This window comes from Erinaceus europaeus, chromosome 11 (genome assembly GCF_950295315.1).
Source record: "Erinaceus europaeus chromosome 11, mEriEur2.1, whole genome shotgun sequence".
NCBI classification, from domain to species: Eukaryota; Metazoa; Chordata; class Mammalia; order Eulipotyphla; family Erinaceidae; genus Erinaceus; species Erinaceus europaeus.
In genome coordinates this window covers 54,019,159-54,038,284 of record NC_080172.1, presented here as the reverse complement: position 1 = coordinate 54,038,284, position 19,126 = coordinate 54,019,159, and the positions used below count along the sequence as shown (strand labels likewise).

Here is a 19,126-nt window from a genome sequence, read left to right as displayed (position 1 = left end):
ACCAACTTGTCCTTAACATTTTAGCAAAGGGGGACTGGCAAGGTTTCCTAGGTGCAGCACCAGGTCCGGCCTCCAGGTGGCACCAGAAAGTGGGCGGCCTAGGGTAGCAATTGGGCGGAAACCTCAGGCCACGCGCCGACAGAAACCTGACTTGTAAATCTGCTAGAGCAGCCACCGCCTGCGTCAGGTCTTAAGTGTCCTTACCGCTAGGGCAGTGGGCGGGACGGGCGGCCCTGTCCGCCCCTCCCATTGGTTTCTGGGGTAACGGACAGGCAGCGCAGCCCGCGGAACTTCCAATGATGATGCCCCCAAGCTGGCTGATTTCTGGCATTCGGGGCTGTAGTGTGGCCGGAGCACGGAGACAATGCCCAGTGCGCATGCGCAAACGTGCTGTAACAGACCGGCCCGCCACGCCCCCTTCGGCGAAGCCAAGGACAACTGTTCCTCCGGGACCTGCGGAGACTTTCCTGCCTCCGACGGGGCTGCAGCCTCAGCCTGCTTGCCGCCTACCCCCATGCACCGCAGACCCTTCCAACCAGATTCTTTCTAGGACACGACTTCCTGCTGCGAAACTCCAGCCACATCCGCTGCAGCTTCATTTTATTTCGCCCCCAATAAGTTTCGAGAACATTCGTCCGACCTTAATCCAGACTCGTGCTCCGAGTGCCCTCCCCTGCCCCCGGGCCCTTGGCGCCTCTCCACGCACTTCTTCGCGGGCTTCCTTCAGGAAGCCTTTCCTGGTTAACCCCGGTAGGAAGCCAGTCTTCGCGATGGCTCCGTGGGGAGCTCGAGGCCCAGGCCTGGCTCGGTCGCCCCCCACCCAGGAAAGTCAGGCAGCGGCTGGGGACACGGCTGTATTGGGGGCGGAGGCTCCTACACAGTAGGAGAAGGAAGCACGTCCCGGAGGCCAGGGGACTGATTCACGAGGCGCGGGGCCCCGCCCGCGCCCGCCCGGGGCCCAGTCCGTGAAGGAAGCCCGGAGCGGAGCGGCGAGTTAAGGCAGCTTGGCTGAGGGAGGGGGGCGTGGGAGCGGGCAGGTCCCCCAAAAAAAGGTGGCTCACGGGGGCCGAGCCTCTCACCTCCCACGCCCCTCTCGAGGAAGGGGAGACAGTCAATAAATTAAGCCGGGGCGGGCGGGCGGCGGCCCCGGGGACTCTCGGAGTCCAGGACGGGCGGTCCGAGCCCTCGGCCCTCGGCCAGGCCTTCGCTCCCTCAGAAGTTAAAATGGCCGCCGGGGCCGGCCGGCTGGGCGAGGGGCGCCTTGGTGGGCGGCTGGGGCTTGTCGGCGTCCACCCTCTTGAGGGCGCGGCCCCGGTAGCCCTCTGGCCGGCCCAGGTAGAGGAGGTGTCTGCCCGGAGCCCCCGCGTACCGGGAGGGGCCCCCGGACGGCACCCGCGTGAGCAGAGCCGGGGGCGCGCGCGGAGCGGCGCAGGGCGGCCGGCGAGTTCCGACGCCCAGGCGGGGCGCGGGCCGGGCGGCGGGGCCGGGGCGCCGGGCCTCGGGGGGCACGTCCAGCCGCAGCGGCGGGGCGCACTCGCGGGGCAGCGGGCCGGGGCCGGCACCGGCCAGCGGGGCGGGCGCGGGGTTGGCGGCGGGCCCCTTGCGCGGCGGCTGCGGGCCGTGCAGGTAGCGCAGCAGCTCCTCCAGCGTGGTCACCTCCACGGCCTGGCCGGGGCAGCCGGGCGGCGGCGGCCTGACCAGCACGCGCGGCGCGGGGCCTCCCCCGGCGGCCCGGCCCGGGCCCTCCTTGGCGTTGTTGCCGTTCTGGTTCCACTCCCAGGGCCTGGCGGCGGCGGCGGCAGCAGCGGCGGCGGCGCTCAGGGGACGCGGGTGCTTGGCGGGCAGCTCGGGCGTGGACTCGGGCGTGGGCAGGCAGGCCAGCTCGGGCGGGGGCACGGGCTCGGGCGGCGGCAGGAAGGTGGTGTAGAGCTGCGGCGTCTGCGCCGCGTCCGCGTCCTTGGCGGCCGGCGGCGGCTCGGGGCCGGCTCCGTGCAGGCGGGCCAGGCTGCGCAGCGACAGCGGGCGCGGCAGCCCGGGCGCCTCCAGGTCTTTGCTCCCGCGGCGGCGCGCGCGGCGGCAGGCGCAGGACACCAGCAGCCCCGACACCGAGGCGCCCAGGGCGAAGGCCGCGGCCACGCAGGCCAGGAGCAGAGGGACGGGAACCGAGCGCGAGGCGGAGGCTGCGGGGAGCTCCCGGCGCACGCCTGCCGACCAAGGGAGGGGACATCAGCCGGGGCCAGGTCGGGTGCGGGCTCAACACAGCCTGAAGCCTGCAGCTCGGCCCCTGCAGCCATGCCAAGAGCCGCTGCCACATGGTGCCCGGCCCAGGCCAGGGGACGCTCCACACAGGTGTTAGTGAGCAGCAAACACTGGTCAGCGAGGGGTCCAGACCTCGTCCACACCTCACTCCTGCCCCTCCCAGCCTGCCCCCTTACCCTGCGTGTGAGCTCCAAGAGTGGAAGACTGGGACCTGGGATGGGCATCACTGGGGGGGCTGGGGGTCTCAAGGGAAGGGCCAGGACCCAGAAGCACTGGTGACAGAGACCAGGTCAGAGCCGGTGAGGGTCCTGCTCGCCACCCCTGGCACCCATTCAGAGCCCCCAACACAGGCACACAGAGACACCCCCACCTCCCCATTGGGGAACCCAACGGTTTCAGCATCCAGCCTCTGCTTTCCTCTGGGTGTGGGGAAGGGCTCCTCATGCAGGACAGTCTTGCTTGCAAGTCCTGTGCTCCACCACTGAATCACCACCCTGGCCAGGCAGGACATTCTTTTATTTTTCTTTCATTCACAACTATTTATTAAGGACCCTGCAACATGCGGGGCATATAGAGGGTGCTAACCCTTTTCCGAGCCTCTTCTTGGGGGGTGTCAGGAATGCAGGATTGATGGTGCAGTGTGGACACAGAGACTTGGGGGAGTGTGGCCAAGCAAGGGAAGGTGGAGCCTGAAAGAGCACTCACCATAAGCAGGGTCGCCCATACCAGACTGACTCCCAGTAGCTCCATCTATGAAGAACAGAGAGACCATGAAGATGCAGGCCAGCCCGGGGGAACCTCATGAAGGCAGAAGAGGAGGAGAAGAGGAGGCTGGAGGCCTGGAAGGGCATGCAGTCATCAGAGCACTGTGCCTTCGGTTTACCTTGGCAATCACCATGCTCCATGGAGTTCTGGTCCCCAGCTGGAACGACATCAGTCCTAGGAGGGAAAAGGGTAGCTTGCAGCGGTTACACACTAACCACCAACCCTGCCCTGCCCTTCTATCCAGCCTGTGCTCACTCATGCTCTCTTTCTCTCTTTTTATCACTGGGCTTCATTGCTCTGAACTCTTTTCGGATAGACTGGTAAAGACAGAGGACAGTGTGGTCCAGGAGATGGCACAGTGGATAAAGCACTGGACTCTCAAGCATGATGTCCTGAGCTCAATCCCTGGCAGCACATGTACCAGAGTGATGTCTGGTTCTTTCTCTCTCCTCCTATCTTTCTCATTAATAAATAAATAGGGAGTCGGGCGGTAGCACTGCGGGTTAAGCGCACGTAGTGCAAAGCACAAGGACCAGCCTAAGGATGCCGGTTTGAGCCCCCGGCTCCCCACCTGCAGGGGAGTTGCTTCACAGGCGGTGAAGCAGGTCTGCAGGTGTCTATCTTTCTCTCCCCCTCCCTGTCTTCCCCACCTCTCTCCTTTTCCCTGTCCTATCCAACAACGGCAACATCAGTAACAACAACAATAATAAAACAGCAAGGGCAGCAAAAGGGAGTAAATAAATAAATATTTAAAAAATAAATAAAAGATTAAAAAAAAAAAACTCCAGCAGTGTATGTACTGAGATCTCAATCAATAAGATCTTTAAAAAAAAAACAAAAAACTATTTAAAGACAGAGGACAGAGGGAGAGGGAAAGACACCACAGCATGAAAGCTTCCTTTAGTACAGTGGGGGTCAGGCTCCAACCTGGATCATATGACACAGCACACTATCCAGGTAAGCTTCTTTAAAAAAAAAAAGGAGGGGGCTGGGCAGTAGCGCTGCAGGTTAAGTGCACATGGCGTAAAGTGCAAGAACTGGCGTAGGGATCCTGGTTCTAGCCCCCGGCTCCCCACCTGCAGGGGGATCACTTCACAGGCGGTGAAGCAGGTCTATAGGTGTCTTTCTCTCCCCCTCTCTGTCATCCCCTCCTCTCCCCATTTCTCTCTGTCCTATCCAACGACGACATCAATAACAACAATAATCACAACAACGATAGACAACAAGAGCAACAAAAGGAGAAAAATGGCCTCCAGGAGCAGTGGATTCATAGTGCAGGCACTGAGCCCCAGCAATAACCCTGGAGGTGCAAAAAAAAAAAAAATCCAAAAAAAATTATAAATAAGTTGGGACTGGGTGGTGGCTCACCTGGTTAAGCGCACACATTACAGTGCACAAAAACCTGGGTTCTAGTCCCTGGTCCCCACCTACAGGGGGAAAGCTTTTAGAGTGGTGAAGCAGTGCTGCAGGTGTTTGTCTCTTTCCCTCTCTATCACCTCCTTCCCTCTTGATTTCTGGCTGTCTCTTTCTAATAAATAAAGATAGCAAATAAAAACTAAAAAAAAAAAAATTAAATATATGTATATATTTTATAGGACAGAGGAATTGAAAGATAAAGGGCAGATAGAGAGGGGAAGAGAGACTTGAAGCACTGATTGACACCACTCATGAAGCCTCCCCTGCAGGTGGGGACTGGGGGGCTTAAAGCTGGGTCCTTGTACATGGTAATGTGTGTGCTCAACCAAGAATACCATGTACCATGGCCAGGCCTCTAAATATATATATTTGTATTTTTTAATTGATGGGAAGGGAGAGGAAAAAAAACTAGAGTATCACTCTGGCACATGAAGTTCCAGGGATAAAACTTGGGACCTCATACCTGAGCGTCCAACACTGTTTCCACTATGCCACTCCCCACTCGCATAATAACTTAAAAACAAAAAAACTTTCATTTGTTCATGTGTTTTTAACCAGGGCACACTACTCAGCTCTGGCTTATGGTGATGCTAACAACTCCTGTGGACTGGGAGGTGGCGCCGTGGGTAAAGCATTAGACTCTCAAGCATGAGGTCCCGAGTACCATCCCTAGCAGTACATGTACCAGAGTGATGTCTGGTTCTTTCTCTCTCTCCTCCTGTCTCATTAATAATAATTTTTTAAAAACCCTGAACTTCCAAGCCTCAGGCCTAAAAGTCTGTTGTATAAACCAATATGTTATTTTCTCTGACCCCACTTCACCTCTCTTTCTCTCATTTATTTGATAGAGATATTGAGAGGGGAAGGGAAAGAGAGAAACCCGTAACCCTGCTTCCCCTGCAGGATGAACCAAGGGTTTCAACTCTGGCCTTTGTGCATAGTTAATGTGTGTGCTCAAACTGGTGCGTCCCCACCTGGCCCCCACCATCTTCATCTCTTAGTGTTGAGAAACTTTCTCAGGAGATCCAGGAATCCCTCACTTACCCAGCAGACCCCCTGATATCCACACAGCCTCTGGAACTATGCCATCCACAGTAGGGGTCCTGAGAAGCTAGGCAGCTCCTACGGAAAACTGAGCCATGTGAGGCTGGGACCCTCTCTTGAACCCCATTCCAATACCCTGCCACTTCTCACCCTGCCGCTTCTCACCCTCCCCTCCAGGAGGCTCCTAGCCCAAGATTCCCCTCACATCCAACTCCCCTTACAGCCTGTCTTCAGAATGCTGGCGGCAGTTTCCTGCCACCCATCCCCTCCACCTCCCTGACCTCCCCAGACCTCAAGCTTATGCTCCCATGTTCCCACCACCCCGTGGGCACCCAGACAGGGCCTGGCTTCAGGCCCCTCTCACCTCCGGCAAGCCCCGTGGTGGGTGCAGCGGCTGAGAGGAAGGTAGATGATGCAGCCTGAAAACGCCACAAAGAGCCTGTGACCTTCCACATCCAGCTCCAGCCCGATCACCCGGCGGGCCACCTGGGCTGCCCGCTTCCCACTGCACCTGCGGGGGCAAAAGGGGCAGCAGAGGACCCTGATTCTCTGCCAAGTTCAAGGGCAGGCAGTGGGAGGTGTGACTGAGTAGAGCTTACAGGATTGGTGTTCTGACTGACCCCCTCGTCCCTCCACACTATTTATCCCTCTAGCTGCCACTGTAGAACCAGTGTTGGCCTCCCACCCTATCCATGGCACATGCAGTCCCTGACAAAGCCTCACCGAGAAGGGCTGTAGACATTGATCTCTTCCAAGATGATGGGCTCTCGCCCCCCAGAAGACCCCCCTGGGGGGAGCACCTTCAGCACCGTCCCATCACTGGAGCCAAGAAATAGGACCGTGGTGTTGTGGAAGGGGCCAGCCATGCTATCCACAGCTACCTGAGTCAGCAGGGCCCTAGAGAGACGGGCCTTGGTCAGGGTGGCCAGACCACTAGTAGGTATTGTGAGTGTTTTAAAGGGCAGCCCAGGTGCCCACCTACCTTCTGGGTTCTTTCCCATTTGCTTCATCTGCCCTTCCCCAAAATGATCTGACTTCCCCTTATGGAGGCAGAGAAGACAATACCTGCTGGTGAGGGTGAGCAGAGGCTGATGGGTGGCGGGTGGAATGGCAGGGTCCAGCAGTGGGTGAGCCTTAATGAAGGTCAAGACTTCATCTGGGAGGTCTCGGGAGGATGAGAATGAGGCAGCCCCACCTACTCCTGCACATGATCCTGGTCTGGGGGTGAGGGGCACACAGGGGCAGGGACTTCATTGGGCACTGGCCCCCACACCTCCAAGATGTGACAGAAAACCCTGGCTTCCCTGGACAGACACCACTTGCTCCTTTCCTCCCTCCCTCCTTCCTTCCACCCTTCCTTCCTTCCTTCCTTGCCAACTGCTCCAAGCTCACCCATTCCTCATAATTCTATCTGGGGAGCAGATTTGGTTTGCTTCTGCCCCCACAAAAACCACCCCCAGCCTGGGTACCTGGGAGAGGGGACTCTGTCCTCAGACACAGATGTCCAGGCCCCATCCACACTCCTCTGCTCCTTGAACTTGCCCTCAAACCCACGTTCAACATCATCCAGGTAGAAGGCGCAGACCGCAGAGCCAGGGATGCTGAAGGAGCCAGAAAAGGATGAGTGCTAGGTGGGTGCTGGCAGGGGCAACCCCCTGCAGACACCACACTGGGGCAGGGTGAGCCTGAGAGGGCAAGGCCAGCCCTGGTGCCATACTAGGAGGAAACAGATGGACAGGAGAACAGACCAGTTTGAACAGAGCCTCCTCTCCTGCCTCAGGTGAGCACTGAGGGGTGGCTGAGCACAGCAGTGAGTATTGTACCAACCTGTTGGTCTGGGTGGTGAAGACCCCAAAGAGAGCAGGGCGGCCATGCAAGCTGACAGGACCTGTCAAAGCCTGGAGGACGTCAAAGTAGAAGGTGGAGTCCCCAGGCACCGAGCAGTTGAGCCGCAGCTTCAGAAAGGAGGTCCAGTGGCGGTCCAGGGCTCGGGGGGAGCCACCCATGTCCCGCTTACACACTCGAGCCACCCGGGAGAACTGTACCTGGGAGGAGGGAGGGACATGGCAGGTGACAGTGCCAGGCTGAAAGCCATAGGACCACGCTGAACTGGGGACAGCAGGGAGAACGGAGATTGGGAGCCCAAGCATTTTGGGGAGTTAGTCTTGGGAGCATTCAGAATCATAAAGACCTCCAGCCCTCTACCCGAGAGCCCACTTACCCTTCCTAGCCGGGCATCCTCCACAGAAACCTCTCGGAAGAAGAAGTAGACATGGTCTCCGTGCTCCAGGGCCTGGATAAAGTGTGGCTCTGGGGGGTTGGGGGAGAAAGGCCAAGGCAGGGCAGTGTCTCTATATCTGCCCAGACATGCTGGGCCTCTCCCCTTCTGTATGCCCTCAACACCACCATCCTCCCCTGCTCCTCCTTCCCAAGAGTCATGCTCCAGACCAGCCCTGACCTCGGAGCCACTTGGAGTCATACTTGGCGGAGCGCAGCGGGGGCTGAGGCCCCAGACTTCGGTAGACGACCGCATCGCTGGCCTGGAAGTCTGCAGCAGTGGCTGAGTACAGGCTGCCCTCTGAGAGGAGAGGGGGTTGCAAGGGGAGATTAGGTGGGGATCAAGAGCCTCTCACACCCACACCAGACTCAATCCTGGGTCCTGCCTCTAACTCTCCACTCAGCATGCGGAAGAGAGTGATGGGGGTGGGCGAAGGTGGGTACTTGCTCCAGCACACCTGCAAACACGGCCACATTGGACTGCGTGGCATCAAAGGGGCACCGGGCCTGCCCACTCAGTTCCTCACCCTCCTGCTGTAGCGAAATGACCTGCAGGCAAAGGGGACAGGTTCTTGTGGCCCTGCCACCCCTAAGCGCTGACTGTTCCTACCTTCAAATCAAGTGCTCATCCCCCCACCCCACTCTCTCTGTACCCCATAGTTGCGGCACACAGGGCTGAAGGAGTTTGTTCCGCAGGCCAGGAGTGTCTGGCCATCCCAGGGCACGAGGACGCGGATGTAGTTGTAGCACTCGTCCTAGGGGAGCCAAAACAGCAGGTCAGCAGAGGGCTACCCAGGTGGGGAGAGAACCCCAGGAAGCAAAGTCAGGGCATGGGAAGGAAGGGGGCCACTCAACTGGCTCATGTCCCCATAGCCTGTGGGCCTTTGGAGCCTTACTTTTCTTTTTCCTCAAGGCACAGAGAAGCTAAAAATCATTAATTCCCTTTCCTTCACATCTTCCTGTGTGGCCCGACAAGGGAGAAGCAGACAGGAAGTAGGGCACAGGATGGGATGCTGGGACCAGACAGGGAGCAGGCAGGGGCTCACCCCCCTTCTCTCACCGTCAGCTTGCCCCGGACTGCACAGTTCTCCATGTCTTGGCTCCTCCATGTCAGGTACTGAAGGCACACGTAGAAGAGGGAATCACGGGGCAACCAGGACCCCACCTCACATTTCAGCTCCTTTCTCTTTTCTTTTTTGTGGAGCTGCATGCAGTCTCATCACGCCCAGGCCATTTTTTTCATTCAGATAGAGAGACAGAGAGGGAGAAACACCACAGCACCAGGCCTTCCTCTGGTGTCATAGCACCTTCCATGTGGTACCCCATCTAATGTGCTCTCTTTCTCTGGCCCTATGACACACACACTCTTTCTCTCTCTCTCAAGATTTCTATATTAACATGAGAGAAAGAAAGAGAATGGGGGAAGAGTCAGGGCACCACACTGGCACAAGCAAATCCAGGGATTAAACTCAGGATCTCAGGCTTTGAAATCTAAAGCTCTAGCCATGAGTCACCTAGGTTACCTTTTTTTTTCTTTAATATTTGTTTTATTTTATTTATTTACTTTTAAGCCAGAGCACTGTTCAGCTCTGGCTTATGGTGATGTGGGGGATTGAATCTGGGACTTTAGAGCCTCAGGCATGAGAGTCTGTTTGCATAACCATTATGCTATCTACCCTCTGCCCTAATATTTGTTTTATTTATCACATATAAGAGCATAAGAGAAGGAGAGCATCACTCTAGTACATGTGGTGCTGGGGATGGAACCAGAAACCTGAGGCGTGAAAGTCTGAATCAGTTGAGCCACTGCCCAGCCACCCTGTGACTGTATTTGGGATGACTGTTTTACCACTGACCCAATTAGACATCTCCCACCTCATCTTTGTGTCTGTGCCTCTTCCTCACCTTGGTGGGCACCAACCCTTCTTCTTGGGCTTGAAGATCAAAGGAGAAAACATGATCCCTGAAGGGACAGGAAAAGAGGTATAAGAACCATGTCCAAAGCCCATGGCCTGTATCTCAGCCCCTCAACCCACCCCAGGTGCAGCTGCTCAGGGAGAAACAGTGCAGACCTCCTACATGGCCCTCCCCGACTCCAGGCCTTGGCATTTGTGCTCTTGGTCCAAGCATGTCCTGGTCCCATGGCTTGTACACCTGTAAGGTGCCACAGTGGCCATGCAGGTCCCATGTCTGCCCAGAAACATGCATGTCATCCCCACAACTGTGCTGTGGCCAGTTTACCGGGCAGCCACCAGCAGGGTCCGGTTCAAAGTCAGGAACCTCTGAAAGTCCAGCCCAAGTTCAGCAGCCTCAGTGTCATCCTCCAGGCCCCGAAACCAGAAGGATGGAGAAGTACCTGGAAACACAGAGAAGAGAGCACTGAGAGCCAGCTACCCAACCCCACCCTCTACCCCCACACGCGCGCGCACACACACACCTCCTCAATATCCCCTCCAACCATATGGAACACAGATGGAGGTGTCAGATGAGAAAATACTAGCGGGGGCAGGGGTAGATAGCATAATGGTTATGCAAAGAGACTCTCATGACTGAGGCTCCAAAGTCCCAGGTTCAATCCCCTGTACCACCATCAGCCAGAGCTGATCAGTGCTCTCTTTAAAAAAAGGAAAAGAGGGAGTCGGGCGGTAGCACAGATGGTGCAAAGCACAAGGACCGGCGGAAGTATCCCGGTTCGAGCCCCCGGCTCCCCACCTGCAGGTGAGTTGCTTCACAGGCAGTGAAGCAGGTCTGCAAGTGTCTAGCTTTTTCTCCCCCTCTCTGTCTCCCCAACTCTCTCCATTTTTCTCTGTCCTATCCAACAACGACATCAACAACAACAATAATAATAACCACAACAAAGCTAAAACAACAAGGGCAACAAAAGGGGAAAAAAATAGCCTCCAGGAGCAGTGGATTCACGGTGCAGGCACTGAGCCCCAGCAATAACCCTGGAGGCAAAAAAAGAAAGAAAGAAAGAAAGAAAATATTAGTGGAGGCCAGGTGGTGGTACACTGGGTTAAGCACACATAGTACCAAGCATAGAGACCAGCTAAGATCCCGGTTTGAGCCCCAGGCTCCCCACCTGCAGCGGGGTCGCTTCACAAGCTGTGAAACAGGTCTGCAGGTGTTTATCTTTCTCCTTCTCCCCCTCTCCTCTTAAATTCTCTCTGTCCTAACCAATAAAACATTAAAAATGGCCACAGGAGCAGTGAATTCATGGTGCTGGCACCAAGCCCCAGCGAAAACCCTAAAGGCAAAAAAAGAAGAAGAAGAAATCCTAGCTAGCTCTGGACCCTTCACTCTGCCAAGCACCATGTCAGCACTGCACAAACACAGTCTCACTGCATGCATCCCTACTCAGTGGCCATAAAGTGGTGCCTCAGAGAAAAAGGGCTAGGCTCTCAAGTACAATGTCCCAAGTGCTATCCCTGGCATCACATGTACCAGAATGATACTCTGACTCTCTCTCTTTCATTAATAACCAAATCTTGGGCTGGGGAGATAACACAATGTTTATACAAAAGTCCAAAGTCTTAGGTTTTATCCCCAGCACCATCATAAGTCAGAGCTAAGCAGTGCTCTGGTAACTAAAAAAAATTTTTTTAAATTAAAAAATTTTGCCTCCAGGGTCATGGCTAGGGCACTTGGTGCCAGCACTACAAATTTACTACTCTGGTGGATATTTTCTTCCATTTTATTGGCTAGGACAGAGAAACTAAGAGAGGAGGGAGAGATAGAGAAGGAGAGAAAGAGAGACACTTGCAGGCTTGCTTCACTACTTGTGAAGGGATCCCCTCTGCAGGTCCTTTGCACTTAGTATTATGTGCACTTAACTCAGTGCACCACAGCCCGGCCCCCATAAAAGCTCTTCTAAGGGGAGCCAGGTGGTAGCGCAGCAGGCTAAATGCAGGTGGCGCAAAGCGCAAGGACCTGTGTAAGGACCCTGGTTCGAGCCCCCGGCTCCCCACCTGCAGGGGGGTCGCTTCACAAGTGGTGAAACAGGTCTGCAGGTGTCTATCTTTTTCTCCCCTCTTGTCCCCTCCTCTCTCCATTTCTCTCTGTCCTATCTAATAATGACGACATCAATAACAACAATAATAACTACAACAATAAAACAAGGGCAACAAAAGAGAATAAATATTAAAAAAAAAAAAAAAAAGCTCTTCTAAGAACAGGTGGGTGTGTGGTTTCTTTCAGGTTTGACCTACCAAGGCTTAGCAGTAGTGGTACCAATGGTAGAGAAGAAGCAAGGGGCTGGCAGCCTCTCAACTCATCTAAACCCTTCATTTGTAGCAAACAATTAATTGTCTCTCTCCTCTGTGCCAGACAATGTTCTCAGCAGTTTCCACTGAATGCCTTACTTAATCCCTAAAGAACTATCAGGAAGAAGGTCATTATTATCTTCCTCTTACCTTTGAGGAGATGGAGGCACAGGAATGGCTACATAGTTTAATCAAGTCACACAGCCAGTGAGAAAGGATTCAGAACTACTAAGAGGCCGGCAAAAACAGCTCACTGAATAGTGTACCTGCTTTGCATGAGCATGACCCAGGTTCAAGCCTGGCCCCCACTGCACTAGGGGAAGCTTCTGTGATGTAGTGTTGCCTCTGTCTCTTCCTCTCTATCTAAAAAATAAAAAAAAAAAAAAGTCAACCCAGAATAGAAAGACCTAGTGATAACAAACAAATCAAGACTGCAGGGAGTCGGGTGGTAGCACAGCGGGTTAAGCGCACATGGCGCCAGCGTAAGGGTCCCGGTTCGAGCCCTCGGCTTCCCAACTGCAGGGGAGTCGCTTCACAGGCGGTGAAGCAGGTCTGTAGGTGTCTATCTTTCTCTCCCCCTCTCTGTCTTCCCCTCCTCTCTCCATTTCTCTCTGTCCTATCCAACAATGACGACATCAGTAACAACCACAATAATAACCACAACAGTAAAACAACAAGGGCAACAAAAGAGGGAAAAATCAAGACTGCTAAGTTTGGGCCTGACTGAGAGTCCATTTCACAACCACTGAAGGAGACCTCAGGATGAGCAGTGACTGCAGGTGAAGGGACATGGTGGGGTAGGGGAGGCACCTGTCTGCACCCCTCTACTGCTCAGGATCTTTTATTTTCCTTTGTGTCTCTGGGACCTCATGAATGCATGACTTCACTGCTCCGGACCACCTTTCTCATTCTGACAGACCCTGGGTGAGGAACGTGCAGTCATTTGGCCTGACTCTGCCAAGGCAAACCACAGGCAGGACTTGCGATTCAATAATTCTGGAGCTTTTTTCATACCAACATCCAGTGCTAATTTTTTTAATTTATTTTTTAATTTTATTTATTTATTCCCTTTTGTTACCCTTGTTGTTTTATTGTTGTAGTTATTATTGTTGTTGTCGTCATTGTTGGATAGGACAGAGAGAAATGGAGAGAGGAGGGGAAGACAGAGAGGAGAGAAAGATAGACACCTGCAGACCTGCTTCACCGCCTGTGAAGCGACTCCCCTGCAGGTGGGGAGCCGGGGTTCGAACCGGGATCCTTATGCCGGTCCTTGTGCTTTGCACCACCTGCGCTTAACCCGCTGCGCTACAGCCCGACTCCCTCAGTGCTAATTTTTAAGTTGATAATTATGTATGGCCTGTGCATTAATGATGCTAGAAATATCCAAAGAGCCCTTAGCAGGAAAAAAAAAAAAAGACAGTTTCCCACCCCTAAGATGGACAGACACATAGGGACACATTAGTACTCCCCATACAATGCTGGGGCTCGAACCTGGGGCAGATACCCTACCTGCTGCTCTATTGCTCGGTCTTTCTTCACAGCTACACCTGGCCTCCTACATGGGGTCACACACAGGGGTGCAGAACACAGGGAGCACAGGCAGGCACTCACCTTGCAGGTCAAAGGTGAGCAGAGGGAGGGGGTCCCGGGGGAAGGCAGCCTGGGAAGGGGGCAGTGAGAGCAGCAGCAGCAGCAGGGGCATGAAGTGAAGGGCACGGGGCATCCTGGGCGGGGCAGCTCAGGCCCCAGGGGGTGCCCCCTCACCCATATGCTAGTCCTGAAAGAGGAGACAGCAAGAAGTGGGGGAGGGAGCCAACTCCCCCCACCCCAGCAGGGCAGCCGGCTCCTCCCAACCCTCACCCCATAAGACCCCAGGGGATGGAGGAGAGTCCTTTTTCTGGCAACGCCTGTACCCTAGCCGGCTGTCACTGTCACTCAAGGCCCTGCCATCTACAACTGGCCCCAACTGGCTAGTGTGAGGCCTGCCAGTGTGACCCCAGGTGAGGATAAGACACACCAGCCCCCCTGTCCCCCCCCCCCCCCCCCGCACACACACACACACACACACCCTACAGTTCTGCCTCTTCTCCCCTTCTGATTTGGTCTGGGACACCCGCTAGGTGATACCTCCGGGAGGCCCCCCCCAACCCCTCCTCAGCTATAATTAGCCACCAAAGCCTTCACATTATAAATAGTGACTCCTTGGCACTGAAAGAAGGAAGAGGGCGCCATGCTGCCTTCCCCACCCTCAAAGACCACCCCCACCCCAACCCTGGGAGCAGCACCAGCACCAGCTCCTGGCCTAGTTAGCCGCCAGGCAGCCAGCACCTCCAGGGCTGGGGGGAGACAGTTTATGGGTCACTGTTCTGGCCTAAAGGGCTGCTTTGGGGGGCCCTCACCATTGCAAGTAGCTGGCTGGTAATAAAAGAAGTGGGGGGGGGGTTGTCTTAGCCAAAAATGAATCTGTATGAAAGCCAGATCAGAGGCTAAATTTAGCTCGGCCTGCAGCTGTCTGCCAGACCACCATGCCCCCTGCCAGTCTGTGAGCCCCCCCCTCCCTGGCTCCTGAGCACCAGTGGCTGGACATGGTAGGAGCAGGGCAGACACACACCCAGGGGGGAGGGGGCTGCCCAAGGGGTGGGGGGGTGGGGGGAAAGATGTGGCTGAAGGCAGTTTCCCCTTCTCTCTTTCTGGGCTGCCTTGAAATGGAAGTATAAACAATTCAGAGACAGGCAGGCACTGTGGACCCAAGTCCAGGTAAAGATGGAAGGTGGTGGCAGGGACACTGAGACAAGCCTCCTCCTGCCTGTGGCCAGCCCTGGTGGGGACACCCAGTGGGCTATGGATGCAGCTTCTTTCCTGCCCCCACACGGACCAGAGGGGCTACAACAGCTCCCGGAAATCAGGTCAAGAAGCATAATAACCTGTCTCCCTGGACAAACAATTGCCCCTCAGCGGACTTAACTGTCCATCCTGCCCGGTCCACTCCAGGCCCAGCCCATCACATCATCACCCCAACACTTCCATTCTCAGAGACAGGACCCAAGTGCACCCCACCCCCAGCCCAGCGTCACTGGTGGGGAGGCTGACGTCAGCTGGGATCCCAGGAGAGCGGGAGGAGGGAAGGGGTAGAACACCTAATGATGACCCCTCTCCAGGGAACTCGCAGCCAGCCAGCTAACGACCCTCTGCTGCTGCAAGGCCAGGCCTCCCCCCTGCACCCCTCCCTGCATCTCTCCCTGCTTCCAGGTGCTCTGCCCCAGGGGGAGAGAAAGGGACACAGCCAGCTCACATCCCCTCCTCCCCCAAGTTGCTCTGGGCAACTGGTCTGTCTCTTCACCCAGGAAACAACTTTGGTCCCTGGCTGTGGGGAGAGAAGTCAGACCCTCTTCCTGAGTCACATCTGCTCCCACCAGGATGGTGTCACTGTCCCTTACCTGGGGTGGCGACTCCTGGAGGGAGTTGAGGGAGGCAAGAGATCTCTGACCTGATGAAGGGAAGGACAAATGGAGGGAAGAGACTGAGTGACACCTCAATGACACCTCCCTTAAAAGTTAACTGAACATGTGGCCAAGGAGATGTAGCAAGCAGTGTGGACCCTCAAGCATGAGGTCCAGGGTCCAGTCCCCAGCATCACATGTGCCAGAGAGATGCTCTGGTTCTCTCTCTCATCCCCTCTGCAGACAAGGCGGGCATGCTTGCACTGAACTTGGGTACCAAAGTGGTGCACTTCACACCCAGATGAGGAAGATTGGAACCAACCGGCCCCTACTTAGAAACTCCTGGGACTGCCCAATCAGCCTCTGGAAAGGGGGTACAGGGAGACTTGGGGGGGGCTGCCAACCACTCCCATATTGAAACCCCTAGAAACCAGCAGCTAAAGCGCCCTGGCTGGGGACAATAAAGGCTCATTTGCATCTCATTTACATGTTCTTCATTTCCAGGCAGGCGCTCTGATAGCAGGCACCCCCAATCCCTTCCTCCTCTCCCGGGTGGCCTCCCGCCCCCCCCCCACCTCAGGCTGGATTAATCCAGCCTCTACAAAACACTCGGTTGGCCTTTGGCTTGGCCCCCTAGACTTATCGCAGATGTTCGGGATGCTTCATGTAGTTGTTTGGGGGAGCAGTGTCTGAGTGCCCCTAGCCCATCCCTGGCTTAGGAGGAGGCAGTTTCTGGCCGGGATGACTCCCAGCTGCTCACACCCCACATCCCAGGCTAACGGGGGAGTCCTTCCCTGGGAGGAGACAAGAGAGGGGAGGAGAGGGCCTTGGAGTCACCTCTGGGGAGTGGCCGGGTCACAGCCAGAGTCCAGCGGGGGCTGGGGAAGGATGGAGATGGGGCGCCCAGCTGGGGACAATAGCAGGAAGCCCTCCAGCGGGTCGCCCGCCCCAGCCCACCTTCCTCGGGGGGAGCGGGGGCGCTAAGGGGGGCACGTTCGTTTCTGCAAGGCGCCTCCCTCCCCAGCACTCAGACCCGGCTGGGCACCGCCGCCCCCGCGAGGAGGGGGACATCCAGGTGTCAGAGCCGCTCGGGGAGGGGGGATCCGAGCCCGGGAGCAGACACGTCTCCCCCTCCCCGATCCGTGGCTCCGAGGGGGGCGGGCTGCAGAGTCCGGGCCGGGACCGGGTCCCAGAGCCACGTTAGCGGGAGGAGGGGCCGGAGGGGCCTTCAGGCGCGGGCGGCGGGGCTGGCGGGGCTGGCGGGGCTGGCGGGGCTGGCGGGGCTGGCGGGGCTGGCGGGGCTGGCGGGGCTGGCGGGGGCGGGTCTCCGCGCCGGGGAAATAGGGCCAGAGGCTGGGGGCGGCCGAGGGCGGGCTGGGGGCAGGCGGGGAGCGGTGCGCCAGTTCGGGCTGCTTCCAGGGAGCCCTAGGTACAACAAAGCCCAGGGCGAGGGGCGAGGGGCGAGGGGCGAGGGGCGAGGGCGGAGCGGGGCGCGGAGCTGCTGCTGCTCAGGAGCCCGGCTTCCAGACTCCAAGCACCCCATCTCCCGGAGCTCAGACTCCGGTTTGCACAAGAGCAGAGGTGCAGCCGTGACCCCGAAGAGCAGGCTGCCGCTCCCCGTGCCCATCTCTGCAGAAGCCTTGGGAAAGTCGTGAGCCCGCCCCGCTGGTCCCCAAGCCTCAGTTTCCCCACTTCCCAGGGGTGCATGGAGCCAGTTCTTCACGTATTTACAAGCTGCGCACCTCAAGACCCAGCCGCCGCTCCCCACCCCGACACGCAGCTCCCGGGAGCCCGGCGGTCCGGGGTCCCCACCTGGGCGCACCCCAACTCCGTCGGCCCGGCACGCTGGCGCCTCCCGGCCCTCTGCACGCCCCCGGCCTCGCGCCCGCCCCGCACCCCAGTGCCAGAGCCCGCTACTTGATCCGAGCTCCGAGCTCTGCGTCCGCAGGATCGAGACCGCAGCGGGGCCCCCAGCTCACCTTCGCTGGCCGTGGCGTTGGCTCCGGCCCGAGGCCGGACCTGCTGGAGCCGGGCTGTGGGCAGCGGGCACCGCGGGGCGGGCGAGTCCAGGGTCCCAGGCGCAGCCCCCAGTGCTACTGCCGCTCCGCGGAGGAAAACAATGCGACCGCCCGGAGCTCTGGGCCGGGCCCTGCCGCCTCGCCCGCCTCCCCCAGCCCGTCCCCGCCCCGCCCCCGGTCCTTCGAGACCAATCCCGTCCTCGGAGCCCGACGAGGCCCTGCCTCCTCCACACCTCTCCACCAATAGAAGATCGGGGGGCGTGGCGTCAGGGGGCACCTCCAGCTGAGAGGGCCGGGCCCCGCCGGGATGGTGAGAGGGGAACCGAGGGCTGGCGCGAGATGGAGACCCGTGGACGGCGGCGGAGACCCGGCCCAGGCCAAGCGCTTCTGCAGCAGAGGCCCCAGGAAAGGAAGGCAGAGAGACGAGAGACCGGCCAGTAGTCCGGGGACCTCGTGCAGGCCGGGCTCCCAGCTGGCGCCACCCTCCCTTGGCCCTCTCCAGTGGTCTTGGGGACCCCTGTCCCCAGAGTTTCCCGCTTTCCCTCCACGGCAGCAAGCCTCGTCCTCTGCGTTTTACCTCAACCCCCTTCTCTCTCCGCGTGACCCTCCTGGCTCACCCTGACCACAGTAAGGGAGGCCTAGCGTACGTTGGAGGTTGGAGGCCTGGATAAGGGAAGCAAGACCTGGCCCAGAGCCTCTCCTCCGCCCCTCCCCGCCTCCCCTCCTGTCAGAGCTGAATGGGCTTGGCCACCAGGCTGGGGGGCTGCTGGTGGTGGGTGGCAGAGCACAAGTGAGCAGGGCTGGAGCTCACAACGAAGTGCAGATTAAGACAAAGTGACTCAGAGAATCATGGAGAGCAGAGCCCCACAGTGCCCGAAGAGAAGGGAAGCCACCAGAACCCCAGGCCCACACAGCCTTACTGTCACAAAGGCAGGATTAGTGATAGATTCATCTTTGTTCAGAAGGCCTTGGACACCCACCCACCCCCAAACAGTTAAACTGCTCCCTTTCCACCCCTACCTCCTTCCTTAAAGACCCTTTGAGCTGCCCGGGAGGTGGCCTAGCCAATAGAGTGCAGAATTTATAAGCATGAGTTGGATCCCTGGCACTAAGCACCAGCACCACATATGCCAGTGTGATATTCTGGCTCTCTTCCTCTCTCCACTTCTTTCCTTCTCTCTCTCTCTCTCTCTCTCTCTCTTAATGTTTTTAAAAGCCCCTTTGATTTAGGGAATGTAATAGAGAGGAAGAATGAGGCACCAGTAGGCAGCACCTTGGTCTCAGGCATGCTAGGATTCCTCCCTGCATGGGGGCCAAGACAAAAGTTTTTCTCAAAATCCCAGGGAGGGTGGGTGGCCTGAGAGACACTGGAATTACTGGATTGTTATAACTGAGTGAGCACCTCCCCTCCCCCAGCATCCAGGTCTCTGGACTAGAGGGGAGGAGACCAAGGACTTGCTACTTCTAGCCAGTCTTCCTGAAGTGGCATCATCAACTGGGCACCAGGCATAACATAGACACAGGCAGAGCCAGAGAGAGCTGGGCCCAGGTGAACTAATGAATAAACAGAAATGGAAACAATGAAGCAACACTTACAGAAGATTAATTCCTGCGAACCTTGAGTCCAAGGCAATCTGGTGACCAG

The 19,126-nt window shown here is 57.2% G+C and overlaps 1 protein-coding gene across 3 annotated transcripts; it reads right to left on the bottom strand.

The window, feature by feature from the left end:
* Positions 1-558: 558 nt before the first annotated feature.
* Positions 559-17,533, bottom strand: SEMA6C (semaphorin 6C). Of its 3 annotated transcripts, XM_060201702.1 has the most exons (20): positions 17,443-17,533; positions 15,461-15,510; positions 13,635-13,800; positions 10,003-10,117; positions 9,667-9,724; positions 8,822-8,878; positions 8,415-8,516; positions 8,220-8,310; positions 7,943-8,062; positions 7,706-7,794; positions 7,312-7,529; positions 6,954-7,085; positions 6,550-6,702; positions 6,208-6,381; positions 5,849-5,995; positions 5,485-5,562; positions 3,143-3,198; positions 2,965-3,009; positions 2,436-2,531; positions 559-2,204 (listed from the first exon to the last, which is right to left on the bottom strand). In XM_060201702.1, exons 3-20 carry the CDS (start codon positions 13,744-13,746, stop codon positions 1,213-1,215), a joined length of 2,835 nt encoding a protein of 944 aa, XP_060057685.1. In that variant the 5' UTR covers positions 13,747-13,800; positions 15,461-15,510; positions 17,443-17,533; the 3' UTR covers positions 559-1,212. The 3 variants fall into 3 exon arrangements, with proteins under 3 accessions (XP_060057685.1, XP_060057686.1, XP_060057687.1); XM_060201703.1 differs by lacking the exon at positions 2,436-2,531; XM_060201704.1 differs by lacking the exons at positions 13,635-13,800; positions 15,461-15,510; positions 17,443-17,533 and adding an exon at positions 12,844-12,866.
* Between the last annotated feature and the right edge of the window lie 1,593 nt (positions 17,534-19,126).

Excerpts from the sequence above, each read along its gene's own strand:
- SEMA6C (XM_060201702.1), bottom strand. The coding sequence starts at position 13,746 with ATGCCCCGTGCCCTTCACTTCATGCCCCTGCTGCTGCTGCTGCTCTCA. Across the intron at positions 8,879-9,666 it reads AAGGGTTGGTGCCCACCAAG|TACCTGACATGGAGGAGCCA; the intron begins GTGAGGAAGAGG and ends GTGTGCCTTCAG. Across the intron at positions 2,532-2,964 it reads TATGGGCGACCCTGCTTATG|TGCTTCTGGGTCCTGGCCCT; the intron begins GTGAGTGCTCTT and ends CTCTGTCACCAG.